Below are 21,234 nucleotides of genomic sequence, written 5' to 3'. Positions count from 1 at the left end.
TTACCTCTGCTGTTGCTGTAGTAGTGCTGATGTTTTCCTTTTGAACATAGCTCATAGTACACAATAGCAGTATTCCCCCTGTACCCTGGACTTAAACACTCTTTATACAACAATCATATTTTTGAAGTAATTCTTAAGAGAACTAATTTATATTTCTAGTGTGAATCAGTGGGACATGTAGATCTATACAACCCCTGTCGATCTTGTTCATCTTTAATATGGTAATATCACTTCTAGACCCACTAGAGAATCACTTTCACTCCTATCTATTCCTTTACATTGGAGTTCAACTTCATTAGCTAACTGTTCACCCATCTCTAGTTTCTATGTATCTCTAAATCCCCTATATTCTGTATTATAAGTCTCTGATTATACCTTTATGCTGGTCATAAAAGTGGAATCATATGGTATCTATTCTTTTGTGTCAAGCTTATTTCGCTCAGCGTTATGTCAAGTCTCATCCATCTTGTCATGTGCTTCAGGATGTCATTTTGTCCTACTGCTTCATAATATTCCATCGTATGTATATGCCACATTTTGTTGATCCACTCATCTGTTGATGGGTGTTTGGCTTGTTTCCATCTTTTGGCAATTGTAAATAATGCTACTATAAACATTATTATGCAAATGTCTGTTTGTGTCATTGCCTTCAGCTCTTCTGGGTATATACCAAGTAGTATTGCTGGGTCATAGGGCAACTCGATATTTAGTTTCCTAAGGAACCACCAAACAGTCTTCCATTCTGGCTGCACCATTATACATTGCCACCAGCAGTGCACCTGTGTTTCAGTTTCTCCACATTCTCTCCAACATTTATAGTTTCCTGTTTGTTTAATAGCAGCCATTCTTATAGATGTGAGGTGGTATCTCACTGTAGTCTTGATCTGCATTTCCCTTACAGCCAAATGAAAACAAGCATCTCATCATGTGCTTTTGAGCCATCTGTATTTGCTCTTCAGAAAAATGCCTATTCATATCCTTAGCCCACCTAATTATTGGATTGTTTGTTCTTTTGTTGTTGAGTTGTACGATTTCTTTGTATATACAGGAAATCAAATATTCATCCAATATATGATTTCCAAATATTTCCCCCTTTGAGTTGGCTGTCTCTTCGCCTTTTTGACAAAGTCTTTTGAGGTGCAGAAGCATTTGATTTTGAGGAGTTCCCATTTATTTTTTCTTTTGTTGCTTGTGCTCTGGGTGTAAAGTTTAGGAAGCTACCTCCTATTACTAGGTCTTGAAGATGTTTCCCTACATTTTCTTCTAGAAGCTTTATGGTGCTAGTTCTTATATTTAGGTGTTGGACCCACTTTGAGTTAATTTTTGTGTAGGTGTAAGATAGGGGTCCTCTTTCATTTTCTTGGCTATTGATATCCAGTTTTTCCATGCCCAATTATTGAAAAGACTATTCTGTCCAGTTCAAAGGATTTGGGGGCTTGTCAAAAATCAGTTGACCACAGATTTGGTGGTCAACTTCTGCACTCTTGATTCAATTCCACTGGTCAATACTTCTGTCTTTGTACCAGTACCATGCTGTTTTGACTACTGTGGCTTTATAATAGGTTTTAAAGTCAGGGAGTGTTAATCCTCCCACGTTGTTCTTCTTTTTGAGAATGCTTTTAGCTATTCGGGGCTTCTTTCCCTTCCAGATGTATTTGGTAGTTAGCTTTTTCATATCTTCAAAATAGGTTGTTGGAATTTTAATTGGTACTATGTTGAATCTGTAGATCAATTTGGGGAGAACTGACATCTTAACTATATTTAGCCTTTCTATCCATGAGCAGGGAGTATCTTTCCACCTATTCAGATCTCCTTTGATTTCTTTTGGCAACATTACATAGTTTTCTGTGTACAAATCCTTTACATCCCTAATTAAATTCATTCCTAAGTATTTGATTCTTTCAGTTGCTATTTTAATGGGATTTTTTCCTTAATTGACTGCTCAGCTAGGTTACTGCTTGTGTATAGAAATGTTACTGATTTTTGCATATTAATTTTATATCCCACCACCTTGCTGGATTTATTAGTTCATTCCTTGTGTATAGAAATGTTACTGATTTTTGCACATTAATTTTATATCCCACCACCTTGCTGGATTTCTTTATTAGTACAAGTAACTTTGCTGTAGATTTCTCATGATTTTCCAAGTATATTATCATATCATCTGCAAATAGAGTTTTATTTCTTCCTTTCCAATTTGGATGCCTTTTATTTCTTTGTCCTGCCTGATTGCTCTAGCAAGAACTTCTAGCACAATGTTGAATAACAGTAGTGACAGTGGGCATCCTTGTCTCATACCTCATCTTAGGGGGAAAGCTTTCGGTCTCTCTCCATCAAATACAATGCTGGCTATCGGTTTTTCATATATTCCCCTTATCATATTGAAGTAGTTTTCTTTGATTCCTATCTTTTGGAGTGTCTTTATCAGAAAAGGATGCTGAATTTTGTCAAATGCTTTTCCAGCATCAATAGAGATGATCATGTGATTTTTCCCTTTCGATTTGTTTATGTGCTGATTTACATTAATTGATTTTCTTTTGTTGAACAATACCCTTGCATTCCTGGTGTATTGCATATTTGAAAGTGGTTAAAAAGGGAAATTTTAGGCTGTATATGTTACCAGAATAAAGACTTTAAAAAGCCCACAGAACAGTACAATATAAAGAGTGAACCCTAATGTAAACTATGGATGACAGTTAATAGTATAATTATAGGAATACTGTTTCATTAATTGTGACAAAATAACACAGAGATGCCAAGTGTTTACAATAGGAAAAACCGTGGGGAGAGGGGAAGTGGTATACGGAAACCCTGTACTTTCTGCTTGAATTTCTCTGTGAACCTACAACTCCTCTAATAAAAAAAAGAAATGAAAAATAAAATAAAATAAAAATAATTAGAATCATTTTTAGCAGACAGTACTCAATAGTATTTAGCTATAATTATTTTTGTTATTTTGTAGTAGTATGTATTTCAGATAAATTATTAATGAAACAAATATTTTAAGACTTTTCATAGTTATTACAAAACTTTTCTCCAGTAATGTCATATTTTATATTCTAATTATCATGTATAATCACAGACATTTCCAAGCACCTTCTCTGGGACTGATATTTTCATTACAAAATCTTTGCTTAGTTAATCAATTATCTCATTGTTTTACTTTGTATTTCTTTACTGCTGAAGGTTGAATATTTTTTCCTATGTTTACTGGTCTTTTATTTGCTTTCCTTTGGAATTGACTGATCATGTTATTTGCCCATTTTTTCCTATTGGAGTATTTCTTTTTTCATTTGATTTATAAAATATCTTCATATAGTAGTGTATTAACTATCTCTCTTGTCATATATATTTCAAATATTTTCAGAGAAGTGTTTACTTTTCATTTTATATGATATCTTTGTGATATAGAATTTATTTTTATGTGTCCAAAACTATTAATCCTTTCCTTTATGGTTTGTACCTCTGGTGTATAATTAGAAAGATGCCAACTCCTTTTCCTGAAAGTGACATAAACATTTACCAATATGTTCTTAATACTTTTAAGGCAGGGTGCAAAGCCACAGTACCTTAGACATCTTCTTCCAGAGAAGTGTTTCCTACCAGACCTTTTTATCTATGCCCAGTGAGATCACAGTATCTATATCATTATGAAATTCTCTGTCTAAAATATATCTTAGGAATCTTTAAATTGCTTCCTTGTATAAATGTACCATAATTTGTCTAAACTTCAGAAGAACATTATTTTCAATTCTTTGGTGTTGAAAAAATTACTGCAATAACATTCTTATATATGCAAATGAGTAATTATTTCCTCATGGAAATTTCTAGAGGTGAAACTGACGGACCAAAAGATATGGTAAATGTTTTAAATTCTGAGAGAAATTGCTAATAAGACACCCTACCTCTCTGAACAAACGGAGACCTAATTTTTACTCCCAACAAGGATAAGTACCTATATTTCCCATACTCTGTCCACAGAGTATTATTTAAACTTTTTCAATCCAATATCCAAAAAGTAATTGCAATTTGCATTTCTGATCAATATAGCTGAGTATCTTTTAATATATTTATCGTATATCTGTAGTTCTTTAATGAAATTGACTGGTTTATTCCTATTTTTCCTTACTGCTATGTAGCTATTCTTCAAGAATTAAGACTTTATTCTTTATCTGTTAATGCACCTTGAAAAAAATGTTTCCTTTTACTTTTGAACATTTCTCTTGCTATGTAGTTTTAAACTAATCTTTTTTTTTTAATTGGAGAAACTGTAGGTTTACAGAAAAACCATGTAGAAAATACAGACTTCCCATATACCCCTTGTACTGGTTTGAAACCGTTGTGTACCCCAGAAAAACCATGTTCTTTAATCATCATTCAATATTGCTATGTGGGATGTTTTTGATTAAGTTGTTTCCATGGAGATATGTCTCCACCCCTTCATGGTGTCCTTTAAGAGGGAATGTCTTTTACCAATAAAAGACAGAATCCACACAGCCAGAGATCTCTAGACTTGAAAGAAAATGCCCTCAGGGAATATGCTGAAGAAACCAAGAGAGAAAGCTAGCCAGCAGATATCACCATGTGCCTTCCCAGCTGAAAGAGGTTTCCCAAATGGCATCAGCCTTTCTTGAGTGATGGTAACCTCTTGTTGGTGCCTTAATTTGGACACTTTCATGGCCTAAAAACTGGAAACTTGCAACTTAATAAATTCCCCCTTTTTAAAAGCCATTTCGTTTCTGGTATATTACATTCTGGCAACTTTAACAAAGTAAAACACCCCCCTATTATTATCACTATGCATTAGTGTGGTATAATTGTTATAATTGTTGAAAAGCCCAGGAAATTCCTCTGGTTTATTTACATTTGAAGGTCCAGGTAACTAGATGGTGTATGAAAAGTGTGTTGGCCTCATCAAAAGGGCATTACTGGGACATGTAAAAAAAAATGGAATATAGGCTGTAAACTTTATATCAGCGCTAAATTTCTTAAATTTGATAACTGTACTAAAAGTAGTTTCATAAGTGAAGCCCTTGTTCTGGAAATGTACATGGAAGTTTTAAGTGTTCAGGAAGCATAATATATACAATCTACTCTCAAACACTTAAAAAATAGAAGGACAAATGTTATATGTATGTATGTACGAACAGATAGATAAACAGATGAAAGAAAGAAAGGAAGAGAAAGAGACAGCAGTGGTGCGGGCAGGGTGGGGTGGAGTGGAGAAAGGGAGAGAAAAAAAGAAAAAAAAAGCCACAGTGGTCTAAACAGCATGGTTCTGGCATAAAGATAGACACATTGATTGATGGAATCAAACTGAGAATTCAGAAATCGACCCTCGGATCTGTAGTCAACTGACTTTTGACAAGGCCCTTAAATTCACTGAACTGGGAAAGAATAGTGTCATCCGTAAATGGTGTTGGGAGAACTGGATATCCATATCCAAAGGAATAAAAGAGGACCCTATCTCACACCGTATACAGAAATTAACTCAAAGTTGGATCAAAGACATAAATACAAGAGCCAGTGAAATAAAATTCCTAGAAGAAAATACAGGGAAACATCTTTATGACCTTATGATTAGAAGCAACTTCTTAGAACTTACACCCAAAGAACAAGCAAATAAAGAAAAAATTTTACAGTGGGCCCTCCTCAAGACTGAATACTTCTGTGCTTCAAAGGATTTTGTCAAAAGGATAAAAAGGCAGCCAACTTAATGGGAGAAAATATTTGGTCATCACATATCTGATAAGGATTTGAAATTCAATACGTATAAAGAAATCCTACGACACAATAATAAAAGGACAAACAACCCAATTAAAAATAGGCAAAAAATATGAATAGACATTTCTCTAATCTTAATAATAAACAGGCCCAGTCATTTTCTTCCCAAGGTTTTTCTTTTTTATCGTTTTCCTCCCTCCTTTTCAAAAATTGTACTGCTGTTTGGGGCCCATACTCTTCTGAATGAATTGAAAAAGTCAATTCCACAATTAATTCCATGGGAACTTTTTTTTAGAGTTGTAATGAATTATGATTTGGAAGAGAAAAAGAAATCAATATCATTATGAAATATCTTGTTACCAATCATGAATATGTTCTCCATTTACTCATGTCTTTTTAAAAATATAATTCAATAATGTCTTGTACATCTTCTGTTTGGTACAGTCTTAAGTACCTAATAGTTGTTGTTGCTATTATGAAATGTATCTTATTTTCTATTATCATTTCTAATTGCGATCGTTGCTGTAGAAGAATGTTACAAATCTTAGTTTACCAATCTTACATCCAGTAGCAAACTTGCTTAAATGTATTAAATCCGAATAAATCTGAAATCCATGTATTTAAAATTTTTTCTCTTAATCATATTATTTGCAAACATTATAATTTGAGAGCGTGAAATTCTTGTCATGGTACATTAGTTAAATGTAAATGTACCAGTAAAATGCTGAGAACAGATGTGATAGCAGACATAATTGCATTTCACATAATTTTGAAGAGAATGTCTCAAAAGTTGCAAAAATAAGCATGATGCTTGTAGTATGCTTTTGTAGGACTGCCTTTAACTAGTTAAGGAAGTTCTCCAGTTTGCTAATACTGTTTCATTTTTTATAATGAGTTTTATCATACCTCTAAAAGTACAAAAGGAATACATGCACATTAAATAAAAAAGTACCCATGTTCCCACAATCCAATTAAAATACAGAAAATCACCAGAACCTTAGAAGTCCCTTTGAGCCCCTTACTGATGATATACCCTATCATCTTATCTAGAGATAATCGCTGTCTTAAATTTTATGTTAATCATGCCCTAATTTTTCCACCTATGAATGCATCTCTTAACAATATTGTTTCATTTTCTAAGTTTTGGACTTTATACAATGAATTCATATTTTATATCTTTTATGAATTATTCCATTTTCTTACCATTATGTTTCTGAAATTCATCTAGTTAGAGCATTGTTATAATACATTAATTTACACTGCTGGATAACATTTGCTATATGAATAAATCATAATTTATTTCTCACTTTGACTACTGATGTCATAGTGAGTTTTCTTTTTAGTCATCATGAATAATCTATGGTCATTCTTGGTACCTCTCCTATATACAAGCAAGAATTTCTCCGAATATATACTTCAGTGTGAAATTACTGGATCATAGGATATATTCAAGTTTAACCTTATTAAAAACTTGTATGCATTGTTGTGCCTTTTAACACAGACTAGACTTGCTAGGGTATTTGTATTTTCAATTTTATTAAATAATGCTAAATGGTTTTCCAGAACAGGTATACTAATTTACATTTGCACATGAAAGCAACCTTTGATCCATATATTCACTAACGTTTGGAATTATCCAAATTTAAATTTTCTTACAATCTAGAGGGTAAAAAGTAATAGCAGTGTGATTTAATTTTCAAATTTATACATGAATTAAGTTTATATATGCATGTATAATACAATCTATTAACTACATCAAGAACTTTAACTCACCTGCTTGGAAAGTGACTTCCAAGTTTTAATACCTAAAATAAACATAAAATTATTAGATAATAAATACTTGATGTGATATGTATATCCTAGTTCAGTAATCACCTACAACCATAACTCATAACCAAATTTCATGTCTAAAGGGAAAAGTTCTTTTTAAACTCAAAATTAGGATCCACAATATGATCTTAGATGAATTACCTATTTCTATTATAGACTATAGACCATCTATAATAGCTAATATCAGTAGAAGAGGAAACACACTTTCCATAACATATTATCATAATTTGGAGCTTTCTGGGTATGCAAGGTAAGTTAATTTGCTCCACGTTAAATATCCTATGGCATGAAAACATAAACAATGCAAAGATGTAGGGGCATAGGAACATAATATGTATATATACTATTGGAGTTGTTACACTGGTCTCGAACCAAACAAGACTGTTAGAGATGCAGGATGTTAAATTAATAGAGATTTAGGATGTTAAATTTAAGCCCCATGGTAACTATGAAAAAATACTGGAAAAATATGCACAGAAAGGGTTTCTAAAGGGTTCCCTATAAAAATGAGTGAAGGACTTAAACAGACATTTCTCCAAAGAGTACATGAGAAGATGCTCAAATATCATTGGCCCCTGGAGATATGCAAATCAAAGCCACAGTAAGATACCACCTTATATTCACTGCTTTTACTTTTAATTTTAAAATAATTTCAAACTCACAGTACAGTGATATTTACTAAATAGTCATTTTTAAATTAAAATAATATTGATTAATGAAGAGAAATTATCAATTTAAGGTGTTATGCACGATCTTAGCTACATTAGTGACCCCAAATATAATTTTCAGATCAGGAGTCTTTGGGGTGAAAGGGAGAGAGGCAAAGAGAAAAACAGATAAAAGGGAGACTAGTGGGCAGGAGGTTTCTGTCCTGTTTTCTATTCTTTCCCCTAACTGTTTAAGAGGCATCTCTAGAACAAGGGTGCTATATTTGAATAACCTATCTAAGATTACTTTCTTTTTCTAATTCTCACTCATGCACCACCACCCCAGGATCTCAAACATGACAAATCTTATAATGTTGGGAAAAATGATCAGTCAATATTGCTGTTTCCTTTGCTTAGATTTGAATACTGTATATCTAATATTTAATGCCTGTCCAAGAATAATCTCTAGTTTTTATATGATTAAGTCTTATAATATAGCTGCATTAGGAAACTAGCAAATATTAATTATCTCACTACATTACAATAATGACAACCAACAATTGCAGTATGACTATTTTGTAAAATTAATCCTATTTAATGTAATGACATTAAATTCAATATTACAGTATAGTTATTTTTGTCATGCAACTTTTTTCTTTTTTAGGTAAAATAAATTTTTTAAAGAAAAAAGTAAGAAATCTGTGCTAAAATTTGGCAAACTGATTTGTATGCATATAGATTTCTTCTCTATGTAGCAAGAACACAGTCATGTATATTCCTTCTTTTACCCAAGATAATTTATGAAACCAAACAAACATGTAATCAAGTGATTAAAATGATAGGTCTATAAATTAGAATTTAGTATTTAACATAAACTATCACATTGTAAACAATAATTTTGAAAAGACACTCTCCTTTTAACAATTAATAGATTAATGTAAGTAGTATTTATTATTCTATTTCTTTTGAAATATTGCAGTAAGAAAAGTAAATTAAGTGACAAAAAAGTACATTAAAAATGCTCTTATGCAACACTTAGAATCTATTTACCAAAAGAGGAAGTTAGACATACTCTTGACTTTTGCAGGGTTTACGAAATTTCCAGGGTAAATTATTTACAGAGACATTCATTCTGCCAGAAAAGTTAGCATGTTCAATATCATTAGCTTCTTTATAAAAGCTAAAGAGCTATTAGGATTGTTCTTCAAAGGATTTTCTCACTTTCCTAAATTCCTTATTTCACATGAAGATATTATATATATAAATGTAACTTGGATGAAGGGAAATTTCAATGCTATTAGGAAAGTTTTATTTCTTAAGCTGCAGTTTGAGCACAGAAGTATGCATTATATTTGTTTACACTTTTTTTGTATGTCAGAAATATTAAGCAATGTATTTTTAAAAACTAAACCTAAAATAAAATAATTTTTGAAGCTATAAGAAAGTAATCAATTACTAAATTAGTTCTAGGAAGGAAATTCACCTTTGAGGTTCTATTTAATTAGATAAAAAATTTGCTCTTTGCACTCTAGTTACCCAGGTCTTCTTTTCCCTTCTAGGAATGAAGAACTTCAGCAGAAGCAACAGTATATGCCAAGGCCCCATGACTAGAAGGAATGCGGTACATTTCAGGATTGAAAACATACTGCAACTGATTGACTATAAAAGTAGCCAAAAGAATTCAGCTCTCATCTATGAAGTTATGCATTCAAGAAATTTGCACAGAATGTACACAATGCCAAAAAATTTGGGAACCACTGCTCTAATACATGGGAAAATGAGAAATAATTCGCCTCTATTTACAGTGCAAGAGCTATGACAAATGCAGAAGAGATAATGCAGAATTCTTGCCCAGATCTAACTTAAAAGCCAGACTTCTGAATTTCTCTGTTCAGGTTGGATATAAAAATAAATAGGAAGAATATGAACCTATAAGAAAGAATATCAAAGGTAAGGTGGTATTTAAGTTTTATGTACTAAGAAAGAGGGAAGACATGAAAGTTTCTGAAAAAGAAGTGATATGACTAAGAGCTGATAAGAAATACCAGCCTGGTAAATACCACATAGCATGTTTTCTGAAACATCACATTGCTTGGTAAGGTCTTCTGAAAAACTTATATTGCCCTATACTTTACAAACTAGAGAAAATTTTAAAATCTTAAACAAAGATTATGGTAATTTTTTAAAATTATATTTACGTTTGGGTTCATCTGTTGTAACAGCCAAAATAAAATCATACGGAGTCATGAATAACTGCCCTTCACATTCTATAGAAGCAAATAAACGAAATCGCCTCTCCCGAGATGTTGCATAGAAGTCCAAGTCTTCGAAGTCTGTTCTGCCCATAGCAACCTAGAGTTAAAGAAGCAAATAAATTTAGACTGCATGAAATAATACCTTATTTAAAAGATAAATGCTTTTAATTATATTAAGTAAATGAAAAAAATGTATCTTTCGGAGAAACCTAATTATTTTACAAATAGTCTACATGAATAAAATAAATGTTTGAAAGATTCTACAGCGAATATCTTTAAGGATTTGATGATTCTTTCCAATTTTGAACTGCACTTTGAACGATTTGTGATGTTTTAAAAATTATTTTAAAGTTTCAGTCTTAGAAAATGTTAAATTTCTAAGCTAGTGATATCTTTTATAAGGAATACAAACACTTGCTAAATAAATGTCCGTTATGCACTCTCTCTGTAAGCTTATTTGTTTGATCAGGAGTCTATTCACTATAGTCTATTGCTTTTCTAAAAGAAGAAAGTGAAACTCCGATGAGTTGCTCATAAGTACTACTAATAAAGCCATTTGGCAGCAATGCTTAGAATAGATTGAAGTTGCTAACTCTAGATCACTACAGTATGGTCACCACTAGTTGGCATTCTGAATTTTACCTAGCGTTAAATCTCATAGAAATAGAAAGGGTAGACACACACACACACACACACACACACACACACACACACATTACATACATACGTCCATATAAGGATCAAGTCAGTCAGGAGTGGGGGCGCTGAGGGGGAGGCTGTTATAGGAGGTATGGGAGTGAGAGGTATTTCTCTTTAGTTTCCTTCATTTCAAGACCTTTCCATGTAGATAAATATTTTCCATTGTTATTTACTTTCTCTCTGAACAAACTATAGGAAATTAGGAAATGTATGTTTTAATACAAGGGTTTCTCCTGATTATAAAAGTAGTATATAGTATTTATTTATGATTTGGAATACATATTTAAATAATTTGTAGATATAATTTTTTTCTTTTTGGGGGGACAAAATATGGGCCTATAGTATATATAATGTTCATGAACCTGATATTTTTTCCTTATTAATACAGGGACATTTTCCTGTACACCAAATATTCTAGTGAAAGACCATTTTTAATAACTGTATAATATCTTCCAGTAAACATTTGTAGTATAACATATTTAATCAATCCCACATGACTAGATATTCAGTTGATTTCTAATCTTTTACTATTGTAAAACATGGTCTATGACCAGCCCTGAAAATACTTGGAGTCATAAATCGATCCTTCACATAAATTCCTAGGAGTAGAATTGACTGGTCAAACAAAACTTTTTGTTTCACATTATCAAAGTGCTCTCCTCTAAGAATTTTATACCAATTTATCCGACTTTCAACAATCTATAAATTATATTTTAATATAAAATTACTTTAGAGTACAAAAAAATCCTATTTAAGATGACAAGCATATTAGTATCTTTATTATGTCCACTATTCTTTGTCTATCAAGTTATAATACAGATCAGTGTACAAGGTTTTTAACATTATTTAAACATCTAATGTTGATAAATTACATCAAGACAATCCAGAAGAACTTTCAGCAAAACTATACTTTGTATTTCCAGTTATGCTTTATTAAATGAAAAGCCAGGCAAATGATTAATCTTTTCCCAGTATTCTAAATACTAAGAATGTTTCAAAACTTTAGTCAACTAAACCAAAAAGAAAGGTTCACTGCTCAATTTCTATTGGTATATATAAGAGATAGAATATATGGTTTCTGACTTCAAGAACACGCAATTTATATGCTTGGACAAAAATACTAATTGGAGAGATGAAAGGTATAAACATGGACAAACAGAATGAAACAAGTTGGTGGAAAAATAGGAATAAAAACACTACAGGTTGAAGTTAATAAAAAAGCTTCAGGAAGAAGAAAGTAGAAATTTTAATGTCAGGAAGAACTATGAGCATGACAGGTCTACACAGTATACCTGAAGGACGGTAATCATCTTCCTGGAGCAGAGAATTCGCATTCATGGAAAAGTATAAGATAAGAAACCCTAAATGCCAGACTAAAGGATTAGAATTTAACCTGACAGGAAAGAAATAGCCTTAGGAGATACTTAAATGGAGCAAAAACATAAAGGAAATGGTGCTTTAGCAAGATAAAGCAAGGGTACCACAGATAAGCTAGCTCTGGCAGTACAGTAATAACAGTGGTGCAAGATAGGTATAGGGGAACTGTTATGACAGTGCCATCAGTGAGAGGAGAGACATTGAGAACTCAACGGCAATAACGGGCAATAAATTTCCCTGAATACACCTCAGAGGTCAGTCAGTCAGTCTACCATCTTCGTCCCCTTCTGCATATATATCTCCCGGGGTTATTCTTCTTCCCAGGTCAGGAAAACTAATCATGTTTCGAACCGAAACCTTCTTGCTAGGTCATTTTCTTGGGACTCAATGGCTTCAATCAACCATGGCTCATCATCAGTGAACTTCCTAGATGAGGCCCTCTGCCTGGAGCTCCCACTACTTTTGCTCCACAATCTGAAACCAACATCCTGCATCACAATTTCTGCCTATAACTGCTCCATATCTGCTATGTCTTTATATGGATTTGAACTGTGTTTTCTCATACAAACTTTTTACAGTTTATAAATTGTCCTAGCATATCAAACCTGACTTTACCACTGCAGTTGGAAATTCTATCCACCTTCCATGAACTAGTACTAATAATCCCTTCTCCTTAACCTCTACTAACAAAGCCCATTGTCCCTTCTTTAATTTCTCACATCTATCCCTACTACTACCTTTGTTCAACCTCTATTATAACTTCTCTAAAATTTTACAGTAATTGTGTAACTGTAATTTTTGCCTCTAATCCACCAGATACTGAAGCGAGAGAAAATGGTAGAAGGTAGGCAGAACTTTAGAAAAGTCAACATTCTTTTAACCACCAGAATAAAAGTATCAGAAGAAATCTGACCAAGTAGAGTTAGAGGTTTCCATTAAAACTCCACAGTATGAATTCCATCCTTTATTGCCTTAGTGATAGGATCTATCACTTTTGATAATGGCATTAGGTGGAGTCAATAGGCCTAGAAGGAAATACTGGAGAGGAGTTTGGAATATTTTGTCCCACACTCAAAATAAAGTATGTCCTGAACATTCAGTCAACCAAGATGGCAGCCCTTACAGAATCTTTGAAAAACTACCAAAAATTAGTAGAGCCATTTTCCTCAGAGCTCTGGAAAACAGTAAGAGGGTTACAGTAATCTGATAAGTGCCTAACAAAGAAAACATAACTTAAAATCAATCATGGTTCCCTTTCTATGCCCTCTCCAACCTCTACTTTGGTACAGTGTGGATCCAGTCTGTGCTCCAACTGCAGGTCCCTGGCCCTATTCCAGAGAGATCAGAGTAACCCCTATCTGCATAATGGGGTGCCTGTATGTCAGCACCAATCTATGAGGTGGCAGCCTGAAGTACTGAACTAGGATACTCTTCTCTGGCTCCTTGTCCCAGAACTTGCCCTGTATATTTAGGCTTGCAGGCAGCTAAAGCGGGTAAGAAACAATCAATTTGAAGCAGCCTGTGGAAAAAGGCATTCAAGACATCAAATGACTACCTGAGGGAAGAAGGAGTCTATTTCATAGGAAGTAGAAGGGATCTTTAGATCCTATAAAGGAGGGAATTCCTAAGACCACAAGTGCAAACTCAGGAGAAGATCCATGTTCAGAAAAGAGCAGAAAGGAGCCTACACTTTCACCTCAAGTTGATTTTCCTGAAATGAGGGTTAAACTATGAGAAAGTCACTGTCATATACCTAGCTGGATACAAATATAAGGAAAAGATAGTTCAGGGACTAAATTCGCTGAACATCAAATTTTTTTCACTGTGAAACAGAAGAGTACAAGACAAAGAAAGAGAAAATGATAACAACCAAAAAACAATAAAAATTCAGAAACCATCAATGAAGAAGACCAAACTTAAGACCTGCCAGACAAAAGACTTTAAAAAATGGATCTTCATTATGCTCAAAGAGTGATAGACAACATGAAGAACCAAAAGTTATCAGAAAAATGACAATTGAACAAAACAGAATCTCAATAAATAGGCAGAAATACTGAAATGGAAGACTATAATAAATGAAATAAATTCCCTGGAGGGCTTTGACAGAAGATTGGATCTGGTAGAAGAAAGAATCACTGAACTTGAATATAAGACATTGAAAATATTCAGGCTGAGGAACAAAAAGGAAAAAAAGAATGAAGAAAACTGAACAAAGTCTAAGAATCCTGTAGGACGTTATCAAGCATATCAATATATATATTTTGGGAGTTCCAGAAGGAGAAAAGAGCGAGAAAAGGTCAGAAGGAATATTCAAGGAAATAATGGCAGAAAACATCCCAAATTTAACAAAAGACATGAATATGTACATTTAAGAAACCAAATGAACTCAAAGAAGGTGTATCTGAGTACCAGACCCAGAAACAATGCAGTCAAAGTGTCAAATGCCAAGGACAAGGAGAGAGTTCTGAAAGCTGCAGGAGAACAGTAACATGTTGTATATATACAAAGAAGCCCCAATAAGATTAAGTGCCAGTTCCTCATCTGAAATAACAGGCAAGAAGGCAGTGGGATGAAATATTTAAAGTGCTGAATAAAACAAACTGCAAAGCAAGAATTTTACATTGGGCATAAATGTCTTTCAAAAATGAAGAAGAGGGTGGTGCAATGGTGGCTTAGTGGCAGAATTCTTGCCTGCCATGCTGGAGAGCCAGGTTCGTTTCCCAGTGCCTGCCCATGTAAAAAAATAATAATAAAAAATATATATAAATAAAAATGAAGAAGAGATTAAGACATTCCCAGATAAACAAAAACAGAGGAAGGGAGATTATTACCAATAGACGTGCCCTACAAGCAATGCTAAATGAGTCCTTCAGACTAAAAGGAAAGGAGAGTAGATTGATGTGGCATGAAGAAAGATCTCTGGTAAAGGTAATTATAAATAGCCATATAATATTGTACAGTATTTTTGGTATGTTAGCCCCGCTTTTTGCACTTTACAAGTTATAAAATGTAAATGCATAAAAAGTAATGATAAATTATGCTTTTGGACATACAATGCATAAAGATATAATTTGTAGCGAGTACTTTACAAAGAAGTGGGTGGATGGAGGGGTATAGCAACATAGTACATGTTATTGAAGTCAAGTTGGTATCAAATCAAGCATGACTGCTAGTGATTTAGGAAGTTATGTGCAAATCCCATGGTAACCACAAAGAAAATATCTGAAAATTGTATACACAGAAGGAGAAGGGACTCAAAATTGTTCACTACAAAAAAAGTCTAAGAAAATGAAAGTAGGCAGTCATGGAAGAATTGAGGGACAAAAAAGAAATAAAACTTCAAAGACAAAATACAAAATGGAAGAAGAAAGTCATGTATCATCAGTAATTACTTCAAATGTAAACTGATTAAACTCTCCAGTAGCTATACTAATAGCCAACAAATTAGACTTCAAATGTAAAACAGTTAAAAGAGACAAAGAAGGACACTATGTATTAATAAAAGGAACAATTCAACAAGGATACATAACAATCATAAATATTTATACACTGTGCCAGAATGCTCCAAAATACATGAGGCAAACACTGAAAAGAGAAATAGACACATCTACCAAATAGTTGGAGACTTCAATTCCATACTCTTATCAACGGACAGATATTCTAGACAGAGGATCAATAAAGAAACAGAGAATTTGAATAATACAATAAATGAGCTAGACTTAACAGACATTTATAGAACATTACACCCCAAACAGCAGGAAACACCTTTTTCTCAAGTGCTCATGGATCATATGCTGGTTCACAAAGCAAGTCTCAATATATTTAAAAGATTGAAATCATACAAAGCACTTTCTCAGATCATAAAGGAATGAAGTTGGAAATCAATAACAGGCAGAGTGCCAGAAAATTCACAAATATGTGGAGGCTCAACAACACACTCTTAAATAACCAGTGGGTCAAGGAAGAAATTACAAGAGAAATCAGTAAATATCTTGAGGCAAATGAAAATGAAAACACAACATATCAAAACTTGGGATGCAGCAAAGGCAGTGCTAAGAGGAAAATTTATTGCCCTAAATGCCTATATCAAAAAAAGAAGAAAGGGCAAAAATCGAGGAATTAACTGTCCACTTGGCAGAAGTAGAGAAAGAACGGTTAACTAACCCCAAAGCAAGCAAAAGGAAAGAAATAATGAAGATTAGAGCAGAAATAAATGAAATTGAGAACATGAAAACAATTGAAAAAATAAAAAAAATAAAAAAAAACAAGCTGGTTCTATGAGAAAATCAATAAGATTGATGGACCCTTAGCAAGACTGACAAAAAAGAAGCAAGAGGATGCAAATAAATAAGATCAGAAATGGAAGAGGAGACATAACCACTGACCCCACAGAAATAAAGGAAGTAGTGACAGGATACTATGAACAACTTTATGCTAATAAATACAACAATGTAGATGAAATGAACAACTTTCTAGAAAGGCATGAACACCGACTATGACTCGAGAAGAAATAGTCGACCTCAACAAATCAATCACAAGTAAAGAAACTGAATCAGTTACTAAGAAGCTCTCCAAAAAGAAAAGTCCAAGACCAGATGGCTTCACATGTGAATTCTACCCAACATTCCAGAAAGAACTAGTACCAATCCTGCTCAAACTCTTCAAAAACATTGAAGAGGAGGGAAAGCTATCTAACTCATTCTATGAAGCCAACATCACCCTCATACCAAAGTCAGACAAAGATATTACAAAAAAAGAAAACTACAGGTCAATCTCTCTAATGAATATAGATGCAAAAATCCACAACAAAATTCCAGCAAATTGAATCCAGCAGCACATTAAAAGAATTATACATCATGACCAAGTAGGATTCATCCCAGGTATGCAAGGATGTTTCAACATAAGAAAATCAATTAATGTAATACACCATATCAACAAATCAAAGCAGAAAAACCACATGATCGATTGATGCAGAAAAGGCATTTGACAAAATTCAACAACCTTTCCTGCTGAAAACACTTCAAGGATAGGAATAGAAGGGAACTTCCTCAAAATGATAAAGAGAATATATGAAAAACCCATAGCTAACATCATCCTCAATGGGGAAAAACTGAAAACTTTCCCCCTAAGAGCAGGAACAAGACAAGGATGTCCACTATCACCACTGTTATTCAACACGTGTTGGAAGTTCTAGCCAGAGCAATTAGACAAGGAACAGAAATACAAGGCATCAAAATTGGAAAGGAAGAAGTAAAACTCTCACTGTTTGCAGATGATATGATACTATATGTCAAAAACCCTGAAAAATCTACAGCAAAACTACTAAAGCTAATAAATGAGTACAGCAAAGTGGCAGGTTACAAGATCAACACTCAAAAATCTGTAGTGTTTCTATACATTAGTAATGAACAATCTGAGGGGGAAATCAAGAAAAGAATTCCATTTACAATTGCAACCAAAAGAATAAAATATTTAGGAATAAATTTAACTAAAGAGATAAAAGACCTACACAAAAAAAACTACAAGAAATTGTTAAAAGAAATCACAGAAGACCTAAATAGATGGAAGGGCATACCGTGTTAACTATGGATTGGAAGACTAAATATAGTTAAGATGTCAATTCTACCTAAATTGATTTACAGATTCAATGCAATACCAATTAAAATCCCAACAACTTACTTTTCAGAAATAGAAAAACCAATAACCAAATTTATCTGGAAGGGCAGGGTGCCTGAATAGCTAAAAGTATCCTGAGAAAAAAAAATGAAGTCGGAGGTCTCACGCTACCTGACTTGAAGGCGTATTATGAAGCTACAGTGGTCAAAACAGCATGGTACTGGCATAAAGATAGATATACTGACCAATGGAATTGAATAGAGTGTTCAGATATAGACCCTCTCATCTATGGACAATTGATCTTTGATAAGATAGTCAAGCCAACTCACCTGGGACTGAACAGTCGCTTCAATAAATGGTGCCTAGAGAACTGGATATTCACACACAAAAGAATGAAAGAGGACCTATATCTCACACTTTATCTCACACCCTATACAAAAATTAACTCAAAATGGATCAAAGACCTAAACATTAGATCTAAGACCATAAAACTGTTAGAAGAAAATGTAGGGAAATGTCTTCTAAATCTTATACTAGGAGGCAGTTTCCTAGACCTTACACCCAAAGCACAAGCATTGAAGAAAGAAAGAAAGAAATGGGAACTCCTCAAAATTAAACACTTTTGTGCATCAAAGAACTTCATCAAGAAAGTAAAAAGACAGCCTACACAATGGGAGACAATATTTGGAAACAATATATCAGATAAAGGTCTAGTATCCAGAATTTACAAAGAGATTATTCAACTCAACAACAAAAAGACAGCCAATCAAATTACAAAATGGGCAGAAAACTTCAACAGACACTTCTCAGAAAAGGAAATACAAATGGCCAAAAGGCACATGAAGGGATGCTCAACTTCCGTGGCTATTAGAGAAATGCAAATCAAAACCACAATGAGATATCATCTTATACCCACCAGAATGGCCATTATCAATAAAAGAGAAAATGACAGGTGCTGGAGAGGATGTGGAGAAAGAGGCACACTTATCCACTGTTGGTGGGAATGTCAAATGGTACAACCGCTGTGGAAGGCAGTCTGGCGGTTCCTCAAAAAAGTTAAATAAAGAATTGCCATATAACCTGGCAATACCATTGCTAGGTATCTACTCAGAGGACATGAGGGCAAGGACACAAATGGACATTTGCACACCAATGTTTATAGCAGCATTATTTACAATTGCAAAGAGATGGAAACAGCCAAAATGTCCATCAACAGATGAGTGGCAAAACGAACTGTGGTATATACATATGATGGAATATTATGCAACTGTAAGACAGAATAAAGTTATGAAGTATGTAACAACATATGGATGGACCTTAAGGACATTATGCTGAGTGAGACTAGCCAGAAACAAAAGGAAAAATACTATATGGTCTCACTGATATGAACTGACAAGAGTGAATAAACTTGGAGAATTTCATTGGTAACAGAGACCGTCAGGAGATAGAAATAGAGTAAGATATTGGGTTAATTGGAGCTGAAGGGATACAGATTGTGCAACAGGACTGAATGAAAAAACTCAGAAACGGACAGCACAATACTACCTAACTGTAATACAATTATGTTAAAACACTGAATGAAGCTGAATGTGAGAATGATAGAGGGAGGAGGGCTGGGGGCACAAATGAAATCAGAAAGCAAGACAGACGGTAAAGACTGAGATGGTATAGTCTAGGAACGCCTAGAGTGTATAATAATAGCAACTAAATGTACAAATTTAAAAAATGTTTTTGCATGAGGAAGAACAATGGCATGTCATTACTGCAGAGTGCTGAAAATAGATGGTAATTAATTTTTTGGTAATTAATATTTTAAAATTTTAACTTATGTGTGAGACTAAAGCAAAAAATGTTAATTTGGTACAAAATTCATATTTTGACTAGTGCATTTCCTAATATAACATATGTAGACAGCTTAATTGAACACTATATGTACATGGAACCTTGAGTAGGACATGAGATTTTGTTGGTTTGTTCAGAGTGATGCCCCAATAAATCCCAGTGATTTGAACAGTGAATAAAAAAGTATTTGCAGGGCCACAGTGGCTCAGCAGGCAAGAATGCTCACCTGCCATGCCAGAGGGCCTGGGTTCGATTCCCGGTGCCTGCCCATGTTAAAAAAAAAAAAAAAGTATTTGCAAAGTCCCCTTGGGGGAATGGTGAGAAAGGGGGAAAATTCAACTTCCCCAAGTCTTCATATTCTCACAAGCAGTGCGGACAACCAAAGCTATAGGCTGAGCCCCCAATCTTGAGGTTTGTTCATATGAAACTTAACCCCATAAACAATAGGTCAAGCCTGCTTCAAATTAGGCCTAAGAATCACCCCCAAGAGAATCTCTTTTGTTACTCAGATGTGGCCTCTCTCTTCAGTCAACACAACAAGCAAACTCACCACCTTCCCCGTCTATATGGGACATGAATCCCAGGGGTGTGGACCTTCCTGGCAACGTGGGACAGAGGTGCTGGAATGGGCTGGGGCTCAGCATCAGGGGATTGAGAAAAACCCTAGAATGAGCTGAGACTCAGCATCAAGGGATTGAGGGGCCCTTCTCAACCAAAAGGGGGAGGAATAAGGTGGCACAAGGTAGAGTGTCGACAGCTGGGAGGTTCCAGGCACAGTCGAGAGGTTACCCTAGAAGCTATTGTTACGCATTATACAGATATCACCTTGTTAGTCAAGATGTAGTGGAGAGGCTAGGGGGAGCTGCCTGGGGGTGTGGAGCTATGTTCCAGTGGCCAGGTTTCTTGGGGTTGATTGTGTAGTGGTGTAGCTTTGGCAATGTGACTGTGTGATTGTGGAAACCTTGTGTCTGGTGCTACTTTTGTCTGCCTTGTTGACAAATGAGTAAAACATGTAATAAAAATAAATCATAGGGGGAAGAAATGTTAAAATAAATTTAGATTGGGATGCTGGTGGTCGGTGGGGGGGGTGTGGTGTGTGTGAATTTTTTTCTGTTTGCTTATTATTTCTTTTTCTGGATGGATACAGGTGTTCTGGGAGGTGATCATGGTGATGGGTGTGCAGCTGTGTGGTGATATGGGGAATTACTGATTGTATGTGTAGAATGGGATGATCAAAAGTTACG

The 21,234-nt window shown here is 34.2% G+C and overlaps 1 protein-coding gene across 6 annotated transcripts in view; it reads right to left on the bottom strand.

The window, feature by feature from the left end:
• Nucleotides 1–21,234, bottom strand: part of MICU3 (mitochondrial calcium uptake 3) — a 126,063-nt gene that overhangs the window by 70,455 nt on the left and 34,374 nt on the right. For all 6 annotated transcript variants that reach the window (XM_077144233.1, XM_077144230.1, XM_077144227.1 and 3 more), the window contains exons 2-3: nucleotides 10,400–10,553; nucleotides 7,498–7,529 (exon numbers count right to left, since the gene is read on the bottom strand). In XM_077144233.1, the coding sequence (XP_077000348.1) occupies nucleotides 7,498–7,529; nucleotides 10,400–10,553 (186 nt within the window). The remainder of the gene's footprint in view (nucleotides 1–7,497; nucleotides 7,530–10,399; nucleotides 10,554–21,234) is intronic.

Source organism: Tamandua tetradactyla, chromosome 26 (genome assembly GCF_023851605.1).
Source record: "Tamandua tetradactyla isolate mTamTet1 chromosome 26, mTamTet1.pri, whole genome shotgun sequence".
Taxonomy (NCBI): Eukaryota; Metazoa; Chordata; class Mammalia; order Pilosa; family Myrmecophagidae; genus Tamandua; species Tamandua tetradactyla.
This window is presented reverse-complemented; position numbering and strand designations above follow the sequence as displayed.